Below are 15,445 nucleotides of genomic sequence, written 5' to 3' on the forward strand. Positions count from 1 at the left end.
GCTGATTCACCCTGCCCCGAGGGCCAGGGGCCTCGCTGTCAGGCCCTTTCAGCTGAAAGCAGGAAACGGATTACAGTAAAATGCTTTGACACCTCACGCCACACACGGCGCTGATCCCGTCTCTGCGGACTCGCGGTAGCCGCGGTCTGACCGGTAGCGCGGCCCATGCCTTTGCTCAGAACATGCTCTTCTGTGTGCGTGTTTGTGGGTGCGTGCGTGTGTGTGTGTGTGTGTGTGTGTGTGTGTGTGTGTGTGTGTGTGTATGTATGTGTGTGTGTGTGTGTGTGCGCGCGCGCATGTGTGATACATGCTTGTATATATGTGTGTTTCTTTGCATGTATATGTGCATGCGTGTATGCATATGTACATGTAGAACTCTCATTTTTCAATTTTGATGTGTGTCTCCTCTAAGGGGTTACTAAATTAGAATATTAACAAATATGCAGTACTGCCAATTTCGCTATTCATAGTCAAACAAAAATATTTAATTGATCGAATAATCAATATGGTAAAAATTCTGGTGAGGTCTCTGTTGAAAGTCCTCTCTCAGCCTCATTGGCAGTGATGAATCCACCGACTCACTCGCCATGGCCTCCATCTGGTGGCCAAAGAATGAATTGCATATACAGTTTTCAGCCCAGTGAAAATAACAGCAACTCAGCCAGCAAACACACCATAGGAGTCTGCAGCACTGAAGTACAGGCTTTCTCCACATTAATTCCAACCACAGGAAGCAGCTCTGTCACACATAACACAAGCATTGGTTCTCAGTAGCGGGGAAGCATTGATTTTCATCCACTCAGTCGATAGGTAAGGTCCATAATGCAATTACTCTGTAGACACAGTAAAAATTATAATGAAGAGGGATTGTCTGCTCAAGGACACGACAGCACTCAGCCGTCACAAACATTCTGGTAACATAACGGCAACACGCTGGAAATGTTGCAACCGAGTATTGAGCTGGCCATGTGACTTCACTTTACCAGTGGTGGCAGTTACATTACATTTGGTTATCCAGATACTCTCATCCAGAGTGCCTTATACAGCTTACTATTTTTACATGCTGTCCACTTACAGGGCTGGATATTTGCTGAGGCAATTCAGGTTAATACCTTGCCCAAGGGTACAGCAGCAGTGGTACACCTGGGAATTGAACCAGCATCCTTTGGGATGCAAGCCCTGCTCCTTTCCATCATACCACGCCGCTGCCCCCCAACTGCTGACAGTTGCATTTAGCAGCCAATCAGAGTTAAACAATGTGCTGCCTTGACTGAATTCTGACACTGAGCTTCTGAGGCTGTGCGTCAGAACCAGTGTGCTTCCTTCAACTGACGAGTGACTGGTTTAGTGAAGTATCATATACCTTTACAGTAGCACAGGAAGTAGTTCAATTGTTTTCATAATTGGGGACTACAGAGCTTTTCACTGTTCAAGAGTGCACTAGACAACGCAGTTGTACTCATTAATGGCCATTAATACTGTAAAAGGCTTTCTGCTATGCATACTGATACAATTTTGTATGTAAGTACACATATACCACACAGAACAGCGAAGCCCTGATTTGTCTGTTTGTACATCGATCTATGTATCTAACAACTTATATAAGTGTGAATATGTTATTTTGTTATGTCTGTGTTTGCCTGTCTGTCTATCTCTTAGAAATTACAGTTATAGTTTCTATATGCCACATCACAGAGCCCACTGAACACTTGAACTCCACTTGAAAAGACAAACCTAAAGTCAATCTTATTATGCAAATAGCAGCACTTTCATAAGCACCACTTACTGAGGCTGTTAAAACCTTTAATTATAACCATCCCTCTCATTTGGTTTCATTCAGTGTCTTCCACCTGGCAGATTACATCCCAAATCCCCCTCAATTTCCATAAGTGGCAATCCAAGGAGTGATAGAGAATGACAAACAACCAAAAGTAAACGTTAATAAATTGCTGGATATTAATGTATGAGCATTATACACACATACACACACATTTCGCACGTCTCTAGCCTGATGAAAGATTTTTCTGTAGATCGTATTGCTGATCCTGCTGATGACATACTCATATTAACCACTAGGTGTCAGCATTGTACCATTTTAGCCACAGTCATCAAACAGCATGGCCAACGACCATATGTTCCAGTTTTAGTTCCATGAGCATCACAATCCTGGCTACCAGGCACCATCTTAGCTAGTAATGGTCTTTTTTATTGCAATGATGTCAGTGGTGACTAACAATTAAAAAGTTGCTGGTGACATCATGTAGTCACACTGTTTACACTCTGTTACCCCTTGAAATCAGCGGAGGTTTATAACAGTAGCATCGTTGGAGCAGCTGGACTTCAAGCCTGCAGGGTCCTGGGCCTGAGGGGTTGTGGGCCTGAGATTCAGCGTAGTGATCCCAATGAATCCCATCTCTATTTTTTAAATTTTTTCTCCTTCAACCACTGTCTCTGTTCACTACTTCACTCGTCCTTCTATTCCCTTCTTCATTCTTCTCTTCTGCATTCTCTTTCCTCCTAACCTCTCCCTGAACCGCATCCCGAACATTACCCCTGCCTCTGTCCAGTCTGTGAGAGTATTGCTCTCCTCCTGCACTCTGAGAGTGCAGGAGAATGAATGACACAATGTATGAATTTACCTCACATAAACTGAGCATAAAACGGTCAGGTGAAAAAGGGGACAATTACCCCCTCTCTTTCTATTTCTGTTCCTAACAGGTGATTAAGGAATATTCTCCTCCAGAGAGGGACCCAGCATCCCCAGTGACTAATAAGCTGAATCAGGCTGGAGAGGTGCAAGATGAACTTTATCACTCCCTCACCCATTATTTCCAGAGAATTGATACCCCAGTTCTTTCCTCCATGTGACCCCAGAGAACCCCTCTCATTTACTGCCCTGCTTCCCTCCCTTTGGTGTCCATCTTCATGTTCTCTGTCTTCCTGTATTTTGCTTCGGTAACAGGTAAGGACACTCTCATTTGGACTCAACAGGAAGTCCCCTTTCTCATACTGTCTTCATTCAATACCCTTTAAAGTAAAGTAAAGTAACTTTCTGAGAGTATTCACACCCATTTCCTCATTCACGTAGATCGGTCTGCATTTCCTGTTTTCTGCTCGGGCAGGCAGTGTCATACAGCAAATGCTCTGTTTATGATATCCTGCCCAACACAAACAATATAGATTCTTCACGATGGTAAGGAATATTACAATTGCCTGGTTGTAACTCTGACGTTGTTTTTCACACACCCTTACATTTCTCTTTACACTTCTGCAAACAGATGCAAACTAAAGCACCCAGTGACCCTTTTCAGGGAATATGGAGGCTATTTATCATTCATTGGAGCCTAGAATGATTTAGTGTGTCTTCACGGGATTTAATCCTCCTGCTTTGTGATTTGGATTTGGCAAACAGCATTAACTGGTCCTTTTCATTGTTAGCAGGCAATTATTTGGTCTGGCTGGGGCTGAAGGCCCCCCACAGTGCCTAAGCAAAGAAGGCATGCCCAGCTGCCCAGGAGGGTATTTTCTCCCTTCAACTACTGACCCAGCGTCAAGTCACCCTCTCCTGACCTCACCAAATAGTGTAAAAGGCAGATATTAATCCACCTACGCTGTAGAGGTTAGACATACATCTCTATACTGTAGGGCAGCGTTTCCCAACCCTGCTCCTGAAGGCACACCGTCCTGCATATCTTCTATCTATCCCTGCTCTACCTACCTGACTGAACTCATCAGTGGCACTTTTGATTAGCTGAACACACCTGATTTAGTCAAGCAGGAAGGATACATAGAAGATATACAGGACAGTGTGCCTCCAGGAGCAGGGTTGGGAAACACGGCTGTAGGGGTTACAGTAAGGCATTGAAAGGAAATTCTATCAAAACGAGTTCTGTGTCACATACTTACAGTAGCACTGACAGCATAGGGACGTTTAGGGGTGGCATAGTGGTTAAGGAGCAGGACTTGTGACCAAAATGTTGCCAGTTTGATTCCCCACTAGGGCGGTGCTATTGTACCCTTGGGCAAGGTACTTAATCCCAAATTGCCTCCGTAAATATCCACCTATATAAATGGATAACATTGTAACTGATATAAATTGCTCTGGGTTTGGTAAATGCCGATAATGAAAATGTAATTTAGATTAATCCACTAATCCATCAGCCTGTTGCAAAATATATGTATATGGTGTAAGTATGGGAGGTTTCTGAAACAAACATTCTTAACAAACTCACCTTTTCTTCTCGTTTGGAGTTATAGTACATGTTGTTCTGCAATGAAAAATGATACAGCTTTTAAAGACCATGAACCACTAATGATGCTGAACGCCTTGTTTTTTTTTTTCTTTTGGGAATAAGAATCTAGACTCCCACAGCCAGGTTCAAATCCCTAGGTTCTGCTGTTATGCTAAATTTGTTTTTGAAATCTTCACACGGTCATGTAAGGTGTTAAAGAGACTACATACCTTTTCTAGCTACAGGTGATCAAGTCAAAACAACAGGAGTCTGGAGACATTTAGCTCAGTTTACCTTACCGGTTGATGCTATTGATGTACATTATTTTTATTGCCAAAGCAAAAACACAAATGAGCTCACAAGCACAACAAATACGAATTATTAATGAAGCACATGATAGTGCAAATCAATACTCCTTGAAAACTGAGCATCAGCAAAGCATATTAACCATTAGACAAGACAAAAGAGAAAGCTTTAAAACAGCTCAGGCTCAATACCCTGAGGAACATGTGTGTTCTTGTTTTTGTTCCAGACAGTTCCCCTGGTATACTTTGCTGAATAAGTTGATCAGCTTTATACATTGACAGTTGGTTCATTTTCCGAAATTTGTGTGTGTGTGTGTGTGTGTGTATTTGTGTGTGTGTGTGTGTGTGTTAGTGTGTTTTTTCTGTTGCGTTACACATGCAGTAGTGGAGAGTTATAAAGAAACTATGAAGTTACTCTGGCCTGGTTGGTCATCACTGATAGGAACTACAGTAGTTCTTGATCTTCCCTTATGTGATAGTTACAACAGTAAACTTGCAGAGACCAGAAGGAGGCCTGAGGAACAAACAGGAGCACTGTGACAAGGGACCCACATTCAGACCTTGCATCAGGGCTTCAACAGGGAGGGAGTGGTGCAGCCTCCGATAAAGGCCACTCTTCTTCAGTTTTAATAAAGTTATTTGGCACATCTGATGTAAATAACTTGCACAGTTTTTGATGAATTATTCCATAAATTAATTATTTTATGGAATCTAAAAGTCAGCTCTGTGATTGCAAACATCACATTTGACAGTCACTGAAGAGAGCACATTGATTTGGGCCTCCTTATTTTGGTGTGCATGAGTTCTTTAAAATGTACAGTGATTGTACGTACACTACAACAGTTTGGTTCAATAACCTCAGTAAAATCTGTAAAAAAAAAAAAAAAAAAAACAATAGACAAATGTAATCTGTTTTCTTGTGTTGCTGCTGCTTAGTACAGAGAAAAGAAAATTAAATATTCCTCCAATCAAATATTAATGAGGACTGTGATTTCTTCTACTCAAAAGTACTACGAGCCATTCCGAAATCAAGAATCAGATAAAGAATTCTTTAGAACATTGTGACTCTCACTTGGTAATCAACCCTGTCAGCCTTGTATTTTGACGTAATGAAACTACATTCTTGCGGTTCTTGTGGGGTTGCGCTGCATCAAACTTGTAATCTATACGGCATCTGGTTCTTGGTGATCCTCTTGCATTTGACAGTGCCCTGCTCATTCTCTTTCCCAGCATGCCTGCCAACCATAGACTGGAGGGCACGCTCACTCTCAGGTGAGTTTCAATCAACAGTTCTGCCCTGCAGCTGCTGGTCAGACCTCAGACAGCTATTAGAGACAAGAATGACCCTACTCACTTCTAGTCAGACCTGACAAGAATTAGTAGTCAGACCTGTGCATTAAGTTGTTGAGCCTATAACATATCCACTCTTCAGTGTGGTGAATTCCATTATCTGTATTTTTTGTTGAGTTTTGGCTGATTTAAAGCTATTATATTAAGGCAATAAATTTGATAGACAGAAGCATGTTGAAATGTGTCTACCCCTTATTTTGTCCCTACCACTGTTACAATTACGGGGAAATTAGTTTTTAATAAACTGGGGGTTGACTGCATCTCTCGGGGGTTGGTGATACAAAATTGGATTGTTTTTTTTTAAATATGTATCATAAACCTCCTTGTTCATGCTGAAGAACCTGAAATTTTTAACAGTTGATCGTTGTGTTTCCAAAATGCACATTAAAAATGGCATCACAAGCAAAATGAACAGGATTTTACTTGAATATCACAGTCGAACAATAGCGAATATGAAAAAGGCAGAAAGAAGGATCTTGAAGAAGAAATACAGTATGTTTTCATGTTCTTATGCAAGTTGATGTACTTCATCTCCCGGGATTCCGTGAGAGTAATCACAACGCATGCGCAGTAAGAGTTGGCGGGTCGCTAAGGCATTGGATGTCTTTTGTCTCGAGAGCAGAGAACGAGAAATATAGACGCCGACGTGAAATCATACAGATTTTTCCCCCTGCTGCTAACTGTAAAAAGTCGCATATTTATAACCCAGTAAAATAAGTTATATTTTCGGTTCCTTTCGAATCGCTTTTTTGTAAAGGTAAGTTTTACTTAAGATCTTGCTAACTGGCTAGCTAACGCTGCTACCTAGCTAGCTGGCTAGCTAGCTTTTTTGCTAGCCCCTGCTCTTTCTGGTAGTGTGTAGAGAAAATGACTTGGCAACCATGCAGCGATGCAGTTTGCACGATTTCCAGCCCTTTAGCTGTCGCCGATATTTTGTGCGCATTATCCACTGGTGTGAGCCGCACTGAGTTTGTTTCCTTTTCGCTTGTCCATGCAGCTCCTGTTCGGTGTGTTATAATTTGCAGCGCTCTGCGTGATCCAGGTCAACATGGAGGAGTAAGGAGGCGGGTAGCCTTGAGGGAAACGGCGAAAATGTAATGCTGCTTGCTAGCTGGTCGTGCCAGCGTGCAAAGCGCACACACATTGGCAAGTAATGGAAGCTGCGCGGCTTCGCAAGCAACGTTGTGCTACCTAGCTAAATGTTTTTAGCCAGGTTGCCGTGCATATCGCAGCCTTACCTTGCTAGCTTTGCAAGCTATCTGGTTGACTAAAACAGGCACCATGCAGTTGCCATCACCAAGAGGGGGATGGGCTTATCTGAATTCACTGTTTCTGAACGGCAGCTAATAATGCATCGGGGATTGTTTTGAAATTAGCATCGGCTATCGAATACACACTGACAGGTGTTTGTTAGTAGCCGTTGTGCTGTTACCTAGCTAGATGGATGAATAATTATGAATTTTCAAACACCTTAGCGATATGTTACTTAGCCGCTCCGTGCAGCACCTTGTCGACAAAAATCGGTGCTGGAAGACGCGGTCTTTGGCTGGCTAGTTAGCAAGCAAGCAAGCGAACCAGCCAATTCAAGAGATTTCAGCCTGTTTATTAATTCGCTGTCTGCTCCTAGCAAGCTAGCATTTCATATTTCAGATCATCTCCACCATCTGATCCCATTATTGTCTGAACGGAATCCGCTTTTGTTCTGTGTATCTAGCTGCCGCAGTAGCTAGTCTAGCTAATTAGATACATTTGAACGTTTAACGATGCACAGATGTGGCAAGCGTTACGCGTCCGTTTCGTGGCTATGTAAACAATCGGATAATTAAACTTTGATTCAGACGGTAAAGAAGCCACTTTTACTGAGCGCTAGACCATAATTTACATTTGCCCCATCCTTGAGATACTGCACTGCTTGGGTACTTGGGTTGATAGGCAAAAGCATTGCCTCTTACAGTGGCACAGTGACATGCGTAGCCTTGCCTTGAGAGCGTTTCATCAATTCGATGAACAGTGCAAGCGAGCCGAAGAGCACCCCTTTTTTGGGATATTGGTCCCTCCTTTACACGGACACTGAAGTAAGAAAGCGTCTTCTTTCACCAAATTAAACCTTTAAGCGCATCCATCGACGAAATTCTAGCGGCTTCCTGATTTTTTTTTATTTTTATTTTTACAATTGTTAATAGTGGAAATGTCGAAAGCGTGGAAAGCCGCAACGGGTGCATCTGCGATGCAAAATGTGGGGTGAAAAATGTACGTGCGCACATGGGATGCGGGTTTAACCTTTCGACTAAGTCAAAATACAGTTGTGCCCTCTGCCTCCCGCCTTGGTGCTCAGATTTAACTTACCGAAAGGGTCTGTGATAGGAAGATGTATTCATAGATACGTGTACACCAGTCCCGTTTCCTGCCTCACGAATTGGCTTAAAAGCTCCATCTTACAAGTCATGCGTGCTCAGATACGGAAGTGTGAACAACACTTTGATGGTATAAATATTTCTGTAACCACTATTTTAAATAGTGATTCATTCATAGCTACAGTTGTAGTACTTAACCATATAGCTATTGCACCCATTGTGGTTAAGGATTTTACTTAGTGGTCCCGTAGTGGTCTAAACCATCAGGCCCAGGGAAAATGTTATACCTGTATTTACCTACTCACGTGCCCATGAAGTCTTGTAATAATTGTCGATACTTAAAATAATTAACGGTGTCAGCTTTGTGTAAGGGTTTTCTCATCTCATGCTTATTTTTGGGCACAGCATTTTTGTTGCCATATTTATTTCTTTGCCGTCATTCTTGCTATTCTGAAATTGAGTATGAGTGTATCTGTACCGCATGTGGTAACATTTACCCCTTCTGCTCATAACCGAAATGTCAAAGGGGGTTGGTTTGTTCATGGTCATTTGTATTGTACAGGGTAAGGAGGTGTGGGTATCCAAAAGTCCCTGTTGGGGGGAGGGTTTTAAGCTGAGGGTACCCCCCATCTCCTCCCCAGACTAAATTCTGTCATTATGGATATATTTTTGGTTGCTGACATGTACAGTTTGCTGTGTAAATCAAATGCACAAACGCCTGAGAGCCTCCTGTACAAGTTCTGTGCCAGAGCTTGAGTTTAGGGACTGCGTTCCAAGCTCGCCCTGGTGGTACTTGTGTTCTGATGCGAGCAAAAGGCAGGGCCACATGCAGCAGGTTGGGGGATCACTGAGGGGTGTCGCAGACCCGGGCCGGAGCAGCGGGCCCTGCTCTGTGAGACCACCTCCGGGCCCACGAGCCCCCGTCATTTTTTTTTTCTTTTCTTTTCTATTCATCCTGTCGGCTCCAAGGACTCTGGGGTTTCACCACGCGCCAATTGGAAAAACCGAGAGACCGTCCTGTCAGCCCACGTGTTGACAGGACTCGGGGGAGCTCGAAATTTGCATGGTCCTTACCTTGACTCGTGGCTTTTTCCGGTGGCTTGGACTTCCCCCATCTGCGCATGACAAGTGCCAGCCCCAGAGACCTTGCCGAGAAAGTGTACTTTCTGTGTATCGGTATTTGTAAGGGTGTTACATCAGCAGCACACGCTGACTGTAGCGATGGTTACACACTTGTGGGACATGCTGTGATTGTTGCATAGTATTAACACATATTGATGGTAGTTAATGTACTTGATGGTTATGTATATGCTGACTGAAATGTTGTGATGGTTACACACTAGGAGTGTATGCTGGCTGTAATGTAGTGGTGCTTACACATTAGGGTAAAAGGCTTACTATTTAATGTTGTGATGGTTATATGCAAGAGGTACACACTGATTTATGCAGTGATGTTTATACACTAGGGGTACATGCTGACTAATGTGATGGTTACACTTAAGGGGTACATGCTGACTAATTAATGTAGTGATGGCTACACACTAGGATTGCACACTGACTGTATTTATTGTTGTGATGGTTACACACTAGCGGTACACGCTGACTGTATTAGATGCTGTTCTTATCAATTCTCTCCATTCCCTGTGTGACTCCCACCCCCCCCCCCTTTCCCTGCTGCCATCTTGATTGACGACCCCCCTTCCCCCCCTCCCCTCCACCTTCTCACCCTGTTTAGCTCTGTTGAAGTTGACACGGAACCCGCTGGTTCCACTGATCCCTCCCAGCCGAGTATGAGCCAGCCTACAGAACCCCCTAACGGTGCTCCCACTGTTACAGCAGGTCTCCGACAACTTTCTTCTATGCAAACTCTAATCCACTGTTCTGTCTTGTTGATGTTGTTGGGGGTGGGCGGGGCTGGGGGGGGGTTGGTGGTGCTGTGGGGCAGGGAATGTCACCAGGCTTTTTACGGCGGGAAAAGGAGTTCAGCCATTCAGTTTAAAGCTGTCGTCACTGGCCAGGCTCCTGTCACCCACGTCTCCTTGTAGGTGTCGCTGTGTTGCCTGCCCACCTCCGAGATCTCGCAGTCGCGGCTGGGTGGAGAACCGCAGATCGACCGCCCTGTCTAGGTTTTAGGCTGTTTGTTGCAGTCTCTCTTCTCAGTGTCAGTCGTCAGCCTGATTGAGGGCTCAGAAAGATCAGTTATTTCAGATTGTTCCGTGAATATAGTCGTTCTGGAAAGACTCATATGATGTCCGCTTAGGGTGAGGGTTAGTACCTTGTAATCCATCCCAGAGTAACGCTTTGGTCCTCTTTCAGTTTTCAGTGAGTGGATCCCAGACCAAGCTACTCATTGGTTGATTGCTTTGGTCTCAGTGAAGCGTTAAAGGTCCAGTGGAAAAATGTTTTTCAGCTGAAACTGGGTAGACAGTCCTTCATGACAGTGCAGCTTTAGGTAATTTGGGAGGCACAGTTTTGCGATTGAAAATTCATTGCTATTCCTGTCCTTTTCATTACTGTTGATTGGCCATTATTATGGGTGTGGCCCTGCACATGCGAGGTGTACAAACCCTGCTTCTTTATTCCTCAGGAAGCGGTTGACAAGGCCCACTCAGCTCTGTGTCTGCAGGGGAACTGTTTTTGACCTTTTACATACATAGAGTCCAGCGTGTTGTAGTGAGGGCACTGACTCATTATCGGAGCATGTCTGCGTCTTGAGGTCCAGTCTGGAGAATTGCCTTCGACGTCTTTGAAATTCCATACGACAGTCCTATGCGGCACTTATCTCACCGTTGCGAAGCATTGTTAGACTGTTGCGGATTTCTTCTGAGGGTGTTAGTCATGTTTTAGCCCTGTAGTTTCCTGACAGCCCACAGCACAAGGGGCATAATCATATTCCTGCATGTCTTAGGGATCTAACGGGAGCTATGGGATGTATCGAGCAGAAATGACCTAGCCTTGATTTGGTGGGTTTTTCATACAGCCAGGAGATTAGGGTTTTTTTTAAATGTTGTTTTGATTTGTCCCCTTGCCTGTCAGTCTTCCATGATTTCATGACTTGTGACTTCTGTACTGTGCAAAAGGTGTGTGTGCGTGTGTTTGTGTGCGTGTGGCGTTTGCACACATAAAGCCTGATACTGAAACACTCATGGAGTCACAGTAGGGTCACACAGCCGCCAGACTGCCAGTTCCCCCAATCCCCGCCTGAAATCAGAGTTCTCTGGCTCATTCAGTAGGCCAGCTGAGAGTGGGAATCGTACGATTTGTAGATACCATCCCTGGCCTTCATGTCCACCTCCCCCATAGAAGATCACACAGCGTGAGGTCAGCGCCCTTGACACTTGCTTCGTTTGTACGGTGTTGTCTGTGCCACTCTACATTTCCATGTTCCTTTCATTCACGACTGAGGTGGTGGGCGGGTGCTGTTTTCACTTCTCCTGTTTTCAGTCATCTTATCTGTTACTACATACAAGGCAAGCAGTGTCAGAGGAGGCTTGGAGCAAAAGCCTAGGTAGTGCCTGGTTCTTACGGCTAATGACATGGGCACAGCGGTAATCAGCAGTTGCTCTCAGTCCAAAAAAAAGTAGTGCTGCCAGCATATGAGGGTGCAGTATTTCCACCTGTGCGGTCAGCTTTAACCCTGGTGGCAGGTTTAGTTGTTCAGTGAGGCCATTGTCTGGGGATCATCTTGAGTTGCGGTTGAGGTCTTCCCGGACCGCTGATGTGCTTTTTGTCCCTCTTGTGTCCTTCCTTTGTCCAGAGGCCCCCCAGGCAGAGGTCAAGCTGGCGGCGACCGCAGGGAAAAAGCAGAACAAGAAGAAGGTGGAGGAGGTGGTGGAGGAAGAGGAGGAGGAGTATGTGGTGGAGAAGGTGCTGGACCGGAGGGTGGTGAAGGGCAGGGTGGAGTACCTGCTCAAGTGGAAGGGCTTCTCCGAGTAAGTACACACACGCACGCACACACACACACACACACACCTCCATGTGCATGTTACAGGACGATCGATTGATCAAAGGCAATCGTTAGATGGTTTGATTGTTACACACCTGCATCCAGATGTTACAGGGCCATTGATTGATTAAAAGTGTTGATTAGATGGGCTGGTTCATTTTGGTGATTAATTGGGCTGAGTCTTTTTTACAATTAGGAGGATTGTTTCAGTTTACTGGGATTTGTTTGACAGTTCACTGTACTTCACCTGTACTGACAAAGCACCATCACACAGCCTGTCACTTCTACACAGCCTGCACGGATCCAGAATTCTACACAGGACTTTTTATGAATCCATATGATACATATGATTGAGAGTGGATGTTATCTCTCAGTAAATTTTATTTGCTTCACAGTCAACAAAATGTCATAGTGGCCACAGAGTATGTAAGAACCATAAGTCAACCTGCAGACTCTGCACTTGGTCCATTCCATTCCATTCCATTCCTTTAGCAGACACTCTCATCCAGAGAGACTTCTAGCAGAACAGAACATAAGTATATCCATTCAAGTTGAATGAGCAGTAGTGTCAGACCAGGCTAACAACACTCCCAAACCAGTGAGCGTAAGCATAACGTCATTCAAGCCTTACAACAATTAACTTGTGCAACCTGACTAGACAAGGGAAGCTAAGTATACTACCATACATCCCAGGCACTGGATCAGGTCACTCGGTCCTAATGCGTACTGCTCATCTTCATGCATGTGAGTGGACTGCTAGCTTTTGTGTTTTTGATCCCGGGTGGCTGATTGATCTCTGTCTGTGCGTCTGTGTGTCTGTACGTTTAGTGAGGACAACACTTGGGAGCCCGAGGACAACCTGGACTGCCCTGACCTGATCGCAGAGTTCCTGCAGTCCCAGAAGACGGCCCACGAGGTGGACAAGAAAGAGACGGGGGGCAAGAGGAAGACCACCGAGTCAGACACAGAGGGCGTGGGGGAGGAGAGCCGCCCCAAGAAGAGGAAAGATGAGGTAGAGCGGGGCGTCCATGTAGAATAAACAGAATGGTTTTGCTCAGTAAAAAAGCAACAGGCAAACGTGAGCCTTTTGTTCATAAAGTTAAGTCAAAGTTTCCATTCTTAGCTTTGATGTAGCTCTGTCTGTGCGACAAGCTTTTCTGATTTCAAAATGGCATTGAGTGTAAACCCATTCAATGGATTCAACAGTTAGAACGAGATTAGCGTTTGTCAAATCAAATAGTACTTTAAACCCATGTAGTAATTTTGTATCTCTGTGGTCTTACCTATGACGCCCTGTGAATGTAAGTTTCGTCTCCCTCTCTGTTTCAGCCAGAGAAACCCAGGGGTTTCGCTCGAGGGCTGGACCCAGAACGCATCATCGGAGCCACAGACTCCAGCGGAGAGCTCATGTTCCTCATGAAATGGTGCGTCTGGCTGTCAGGTCTTTCTCACAGGGCTCTGCCCATAGGAAGGCGGACCACACAAATACCAAGTTGTGTGACAAATCCTCACACTTGTACCCAAGACAGCAGGTCTTTGGGGGTCAGAAGTGCTGTATTACACCTGTAATAAGTATAACTAGTGTTAGCCATCTTGCCAAGTCAGGAAAACGAACTGTAAAACTACTACTCATACTAAGCGTATGAAAACAGACAGTGATGAGGAAATTAAGATTTCATTTTCCTTTTCTTTTTTGGCCCATAGCAGTTAGCTGAGCGCTGCAGACATGTGGGGAATTCCTGCTTGTAGCAAGCTTTCTGTTCCCATCCTTTTTAGTTGGGTAGAACTGCCATCTAGCTAACGCTAACCGGCCAATGTAGCCAGCCAATTCAATTGTTATGTCAGGCTTTGCTGCAGTGACTGTTAATAAGCAGGTTATATGAGGACAGCCTGCACAACACTAGCAATTACCGCTGTATCAGCCAGCTGAATGGCAATCTGTAGCCCTCGTGTGCCTCTGTTCCAACCGAGCATAAGTGTGAAAGACATGAATATGGCGCCTTTCTTTTAATGAGCAGAAATCTAAGCTTTTAAGTTTCTTTAGCACCTATATTTAGGTTTTAGTCATATTCATCGACTATAACTCAGCTCCCTGAAGGTGGGTGAGGAATTAGCGTGAAATTAAGCAGGCTTGCAGTCTTCCTGCTCGCGGAGTTCTCGCTGTTTGAATTCCCTCAGTAGCCCTCTGAGCGGCTCACACTGAGCACAGCAGAGCCACTCACTCGATTCATCGCTCGCTCACCACCGAGCAGTACGCGGCGTTAGGATGCGCTCAGCACTTTTGCGCGGCCTGGCGTTTGAGCCGCGTAAATCAGCCTTTGTGGACACCCAGACGCAATTTCACCAGGCAGCGTCCCCGGGAGCCTGAGTGATTATCCGCACCCAGGGCCAACGTCGACACTGCGCTGCCATCAGCACGTCATCTCTGTGCTGTGACCATTTGTTGAAAACATTGAAAAGTGAAAACACCGTGTTTTTTTTGGGGGGGGGCATTCCTGTGTGTGGCTGATGCACGGGGGGGGGGGGGGGTTTGGTTTGTTTTTAACAAATTGTATTGTGCCACCATGGTTTTTATTTTGATGTGCACTTGCGGTTCGTGGGTGTGACATCGCTTGAGTCATCGGTTGAGCTAATGTCTGCAGCGTTCTCTGGGTCGCTGGATGGTTAAGTTTGAGCTCTTGTCAGAAGCAGAGTGCCAGTCACTGCCAGTTCTTCTGCCACTTATAAAAGGACTTCATTCTCAGAGATAATTCTGCGGAGTGGTGTCTGTTTAACGCACATCACAGTAAAAACGACTCTTAAAATGGTCTTTGCGTGTCGTTTAAAGCTAACAATAAAACCATGCCAGTGTTTTATTTCTGTGTTGGGAAATTTTCAATTGGAAATTCATTCTTTTATGAGAATTCTGCTGAAAGCAGAAGTCCGCTTCTGGTTACTGTTAGATTATTGGATTAACTTGACGTTAGAAGTGGGTTGTGGAAGTGTGTTTTCGATAGGTAATTACAACACTAATTTGAGATTTTAAGTAGTTGACACCGATATTGTACAGGGCCCCGACTCTCCCGGGAACAGTGTCCTCTGACTCTGGGTTCTCCTTCCCACAGGAAGAACTCAGATGAGGCGGACCTGGTGCCGGCCAAAGAGGCCAACGTGAAGTGTCCGCAGGTGGTCATCTCCTTCTACGAGGAGAGGCTGACGTGGCACTCCTACCCCACCGAGGAAGAGGAGAAGAAGGAGGACAAGAACTAACCAAGAGAC

At 44.9% G+C, this 15,445-nt stretch overlaps 1 protein-coding gene across 1 annotated transcript; it reads left to right on the forward strand.

Annotated features, from left to right (window-relative positions):
- Nucleotides 1–6,474: 6,474 nt before the first annotated feature.
- On the forward strand, nucleotides 6,475–15,445 carry LOC118794424 (chromobox protein homolog 1). The gene is made up of 6 exons (XM_036552675.1): nucleotides 6,475–6,644; nucleotides 9,977–10,080; nucleotides 11,999–12,173; nucleotides 13,016–13,199; nucleotides 13,517–13,611; nucleotides 15,292–15,445. The coding sequence occupies exons 2-6, from the start codon at nucleotides 10,032–10,034 to the stop codon at nucleotides 15,434–15,436; spliced, it is 648 nt and encodes a 215-aa protein (XP_036408568.1). The 5' UTR covers nucleotides 6,475–6,644; nucleotides 9,977–10,031; the 3' UTR covers nucleotides 15,437–15,445.

Source organism: Megalops cyprinoides, chromosome 19, assembly GCF_013368585.1.
Source record: "Megalops cyprinoides isolate fMegCyp1 chromosome 19, fMegCyp1.pri, whole genome shotgun sequence".
In the NCBI taxonomy this organism is placed as follows: Eukaryota; Metazoa; Chordata; class Actinopteri; order Elopiformes; family Megalopidae; genus Megalops; species Megalops cyprinoides.

Excerpts from the sequence above, each read along its gene's own strand:
- LOC118794424 (XM_036552675.1), top strand. The coding sequence starts at position 10,032 with ATGAGCCAGCCTACAGAACCCCCTAACGGTGCTCCCACTGTTACAGCA. Across the intron at positions 12,174-13,015 it reads AAGTGGAAGGGCTTCTCCGA|TGAGGACAACACTTGGGAGC; the intron begins GTAAGTACACAC and ends CTGTACGTTTAG. Across the intron at positions 13,200-13,516 it reads CCAAGAAGAGGAAAGATGAG|CCAGAGAAACCCAGGGGTTT; the intron begins GTAGAGCGGGGC and ends TCTCTGTTTCAG.